The 2,500-nt window shown below is 36.3% G+C and overlaps 2 protein-coding genes across 2 annotated transcripts in view; both read right to left on the bottom strand.

The window, feature by feature from the left end:
* The window catches only part of LOC137648660 (uncharacterized), a 2,683-nt gene extending 1,813 nt beyond the window's left edge, over positions 1-870 (bottom strand). The window contains exon 1 of the mRNA XM_068381666.1: positions 1-870. This exon is cut by the window's left edge and continues 1,376 nt beyond it. Within this exon, the coding sequence (XP_068237767.1) occupies positions 1-836 (836 nt within the window). The 5' untranslated portion in view covers positions 837-870.
* The window catches only part of LOC137648138 (uncharacterized), a 2,999-nt gene continuing 1,336 nt past the window's right edge, over positions 838-2,500 (bottom strand). The window contains exons 1-2 of the mRNA XM_068381068.1: positions 1,025-2,500; positions 838-902 (exon numbers count right to left, since the gene is read on the bottom strand). The exon at positions 1,025-2,500 is cut by the window's right edge and continues 1,336 nt beyond it. Of these exons, the coding sequence (XP_068237169.1) occupies positions 838-902; positions 1,025-2,500 (1,541 nt within the window). The remainder of the gene's footprint in view (positions 903-1,024) is intronic.

Genomic DNA, 2,500 nt, shown 5'->3' with positions numbered 1-2,500 from the left:
TTCCTACATGTCACACATTGATTTTTTATTGCCTTTATTATTTTTCTGGCCCCTGGAATCCAGAATTTTCTTTGTAACTTTGCCAGAGTAGTCTCTATGCCAGCATGGTCAACCCCATGTACATATGATATATACAATCTAGTAACTGGATGATTTGCTGGTAGCAACATATAGTCTTCTCTATTCCAATTTTCCTTTAGCCACTTAGAAATTCTTTGTCCTACTACTATGACTCCATTCTTAATTGAAGGTCCTAATCTTCTGAACCTAACTTTCCAATCAGTCATGTCCCTTTGCATCTCTCTAACCCACATTAGTTCTGCTTTAGTAATGCCTTGAACTGTTGGTTCCCTCAGCATACCCTTAAAGGATCTGCATTTGAAAACATTCATTACCCTGCATGTAACTCTTAGTAGTTTGTAATAATCACTAAATCTATTAACATCAACCATGTGTATAACATGGTTCTGACTTACTTTAGCAACAGCCATGACAACACCTACTCTATCAGTTAGTTCAATTTCACAATCTTGTTTGATAGGCCATTTTGAAATTGGTAATGTTAGGAATTTTGGTCCATTTTGCCAGGCAGAATTTTCACCCATTTTTTCTGGACTACACGGTTTAGAGGTCATATCAGCAACATTTTGAATCGAATCAACCCACCACCATTCCCTTGAATCAGTTTTTATTTGTATCTCTGCAATGCGTACAGCAACAAATGTGTTGAATCCATGGGACTCCTTTTGAATTTGTGATCTTACAATTGTCGAGTCAACTATGTGATAAACCGACTCAAACTCCCATGAAAACTCCTTTACTATGAGTTCTCTCATCCTAGCTGCTATGAGAGCACCACATAATTCCAGACGAGGAATAGACATTTGTTTCACTGGTGCAATCTTATTTTTTGCCATTATCACACTTGATTCAAACTTACTATCACTGATTTGCCACCTCACATATGCACAAGCCCCATATGCTTGCGTGCTACCATCAGAAAATATTACTAGGTTCGGCTTACCAATAGCATTAGATGGCTTTAAGGGTCTTCTAAAAGTTAATGACTCCAGTCCATACAATTCTTTGAAAAACGCTTTCCATTCGTTCATCATGGAATCATCAAGTGGATCATCCCACTTGATTCCACCACCATTTGAGTTTCCTTTGGAAATCATGGATCTCATCAAGATCTTAGCTTTGAGTAATACTGGTATAACCAACCCTAATGGATCATACAACGATGCAATTTGACTCAATATCTTTCTGCGTGTTAATATTTCTGGAAATTTATAATCAAATTCACTTATATCTAAATTTGGACCACTCCTAACCTTTCTTATTCTTGGTGTAAAGTTGAGTCTTACAGCAAAGGAAAAATAGTCATCTACAGGATTCCATTTTAAACCTAAGATTTTCTCACTATCAGATTCTATTATTCTTATATTGCAGTTTTCATAATGCCCGCTGACTATCCAGTGCTTTATTCTGAAACTTCCCTGCGACAATACCCTTTCAGTATCCTGTATCAATTTGATTGCATTCTCAATGGTATCAGTAGAATACAGTATATCATCTACATATGTATTATTAAGAATCATATCTTGCACATCCTGGGATTCCTTACCGAATTTTTCTACTGTATGTCTCAAAGCTACCATAGCTATAGTACCACTGGGCCTATCTCCAAATGTTACTGTGGTAAGAACATACTGATCAGGTGGCCTACTCTCATCCAAGTCCCTCCATACAAATCTATGTGTATGTTCATCTAGTGTGCTGAGTTTTACAGTATGGTACATCTTTGCTATGTCACCCACTATGGCTATATTATCTTGCCTAAATCTACACAACACTCCCAGCAAACTGTTCAAAATATCAGGCCCCTTAGCCCAAAAATCGTTTAACCTCTGTCCCATATAAGATGCTGAAGAATTGAAGACAATGCGCACTGGGGTTGAACTAGATTCTGGCTTCAACACCTCATGGTGATGAATATAGTGAATTGGGCCGTTGTACTCTTGAATCTCCTTATTAGTTAATTTCCTAGCTACTCCCCTTCTAACCATATCTTCAATCTCTTTCTGATATTTCATTGCATACTCATTCCCAAGTTTCCTTAATCTATTCTCTGTTGTTCTTAACCTGGCATTTGCTACCTTTATGTTATTTTTCAATTGATTTGGATCTCTTATCCAAGGATACCTTACAAACCAGCATTTCTGTTTCTCATCATACGTTAATCCTTCCTCAATCAATTTCATTTCCTTTTCTTCTTTCAAACTTACATAATTGAGTCCAGGACAACCTCTGCACATACATTTGATACATTGTGGATTACACCTTGTTCCCATTTCTTCTATGGCAAAAAATTTATCTAACTGATCCTTTAGATTTTCTGTTGGCTCAATATTGATTTCATTCAAATTTACTGAACTTGAAAGTTTATGAATTCTCACAAACACATGATTACTAGTATTAACTTGATTAGTAATTTTAT

Source organism: Palaemon carinicauda, chromosome 10, assembly GCF_036898095.1.
Source record: "Palaemon carinicauda isolate YSFRI2023 chromosome 10, ASM3689809v2, whole genome shotgun sequence".
NCBI lineage: Eukaryota > Metazoa > Arthropoda > Malacostraca > Decapoda > Palaemonidae > Palaemon > Palaemon carinicauda.
The sequence above is the reverse complement of the archived record's forward strand: the minus strand, read 5'-3'. Positions and strand labels throughout refer to the sequence as shown.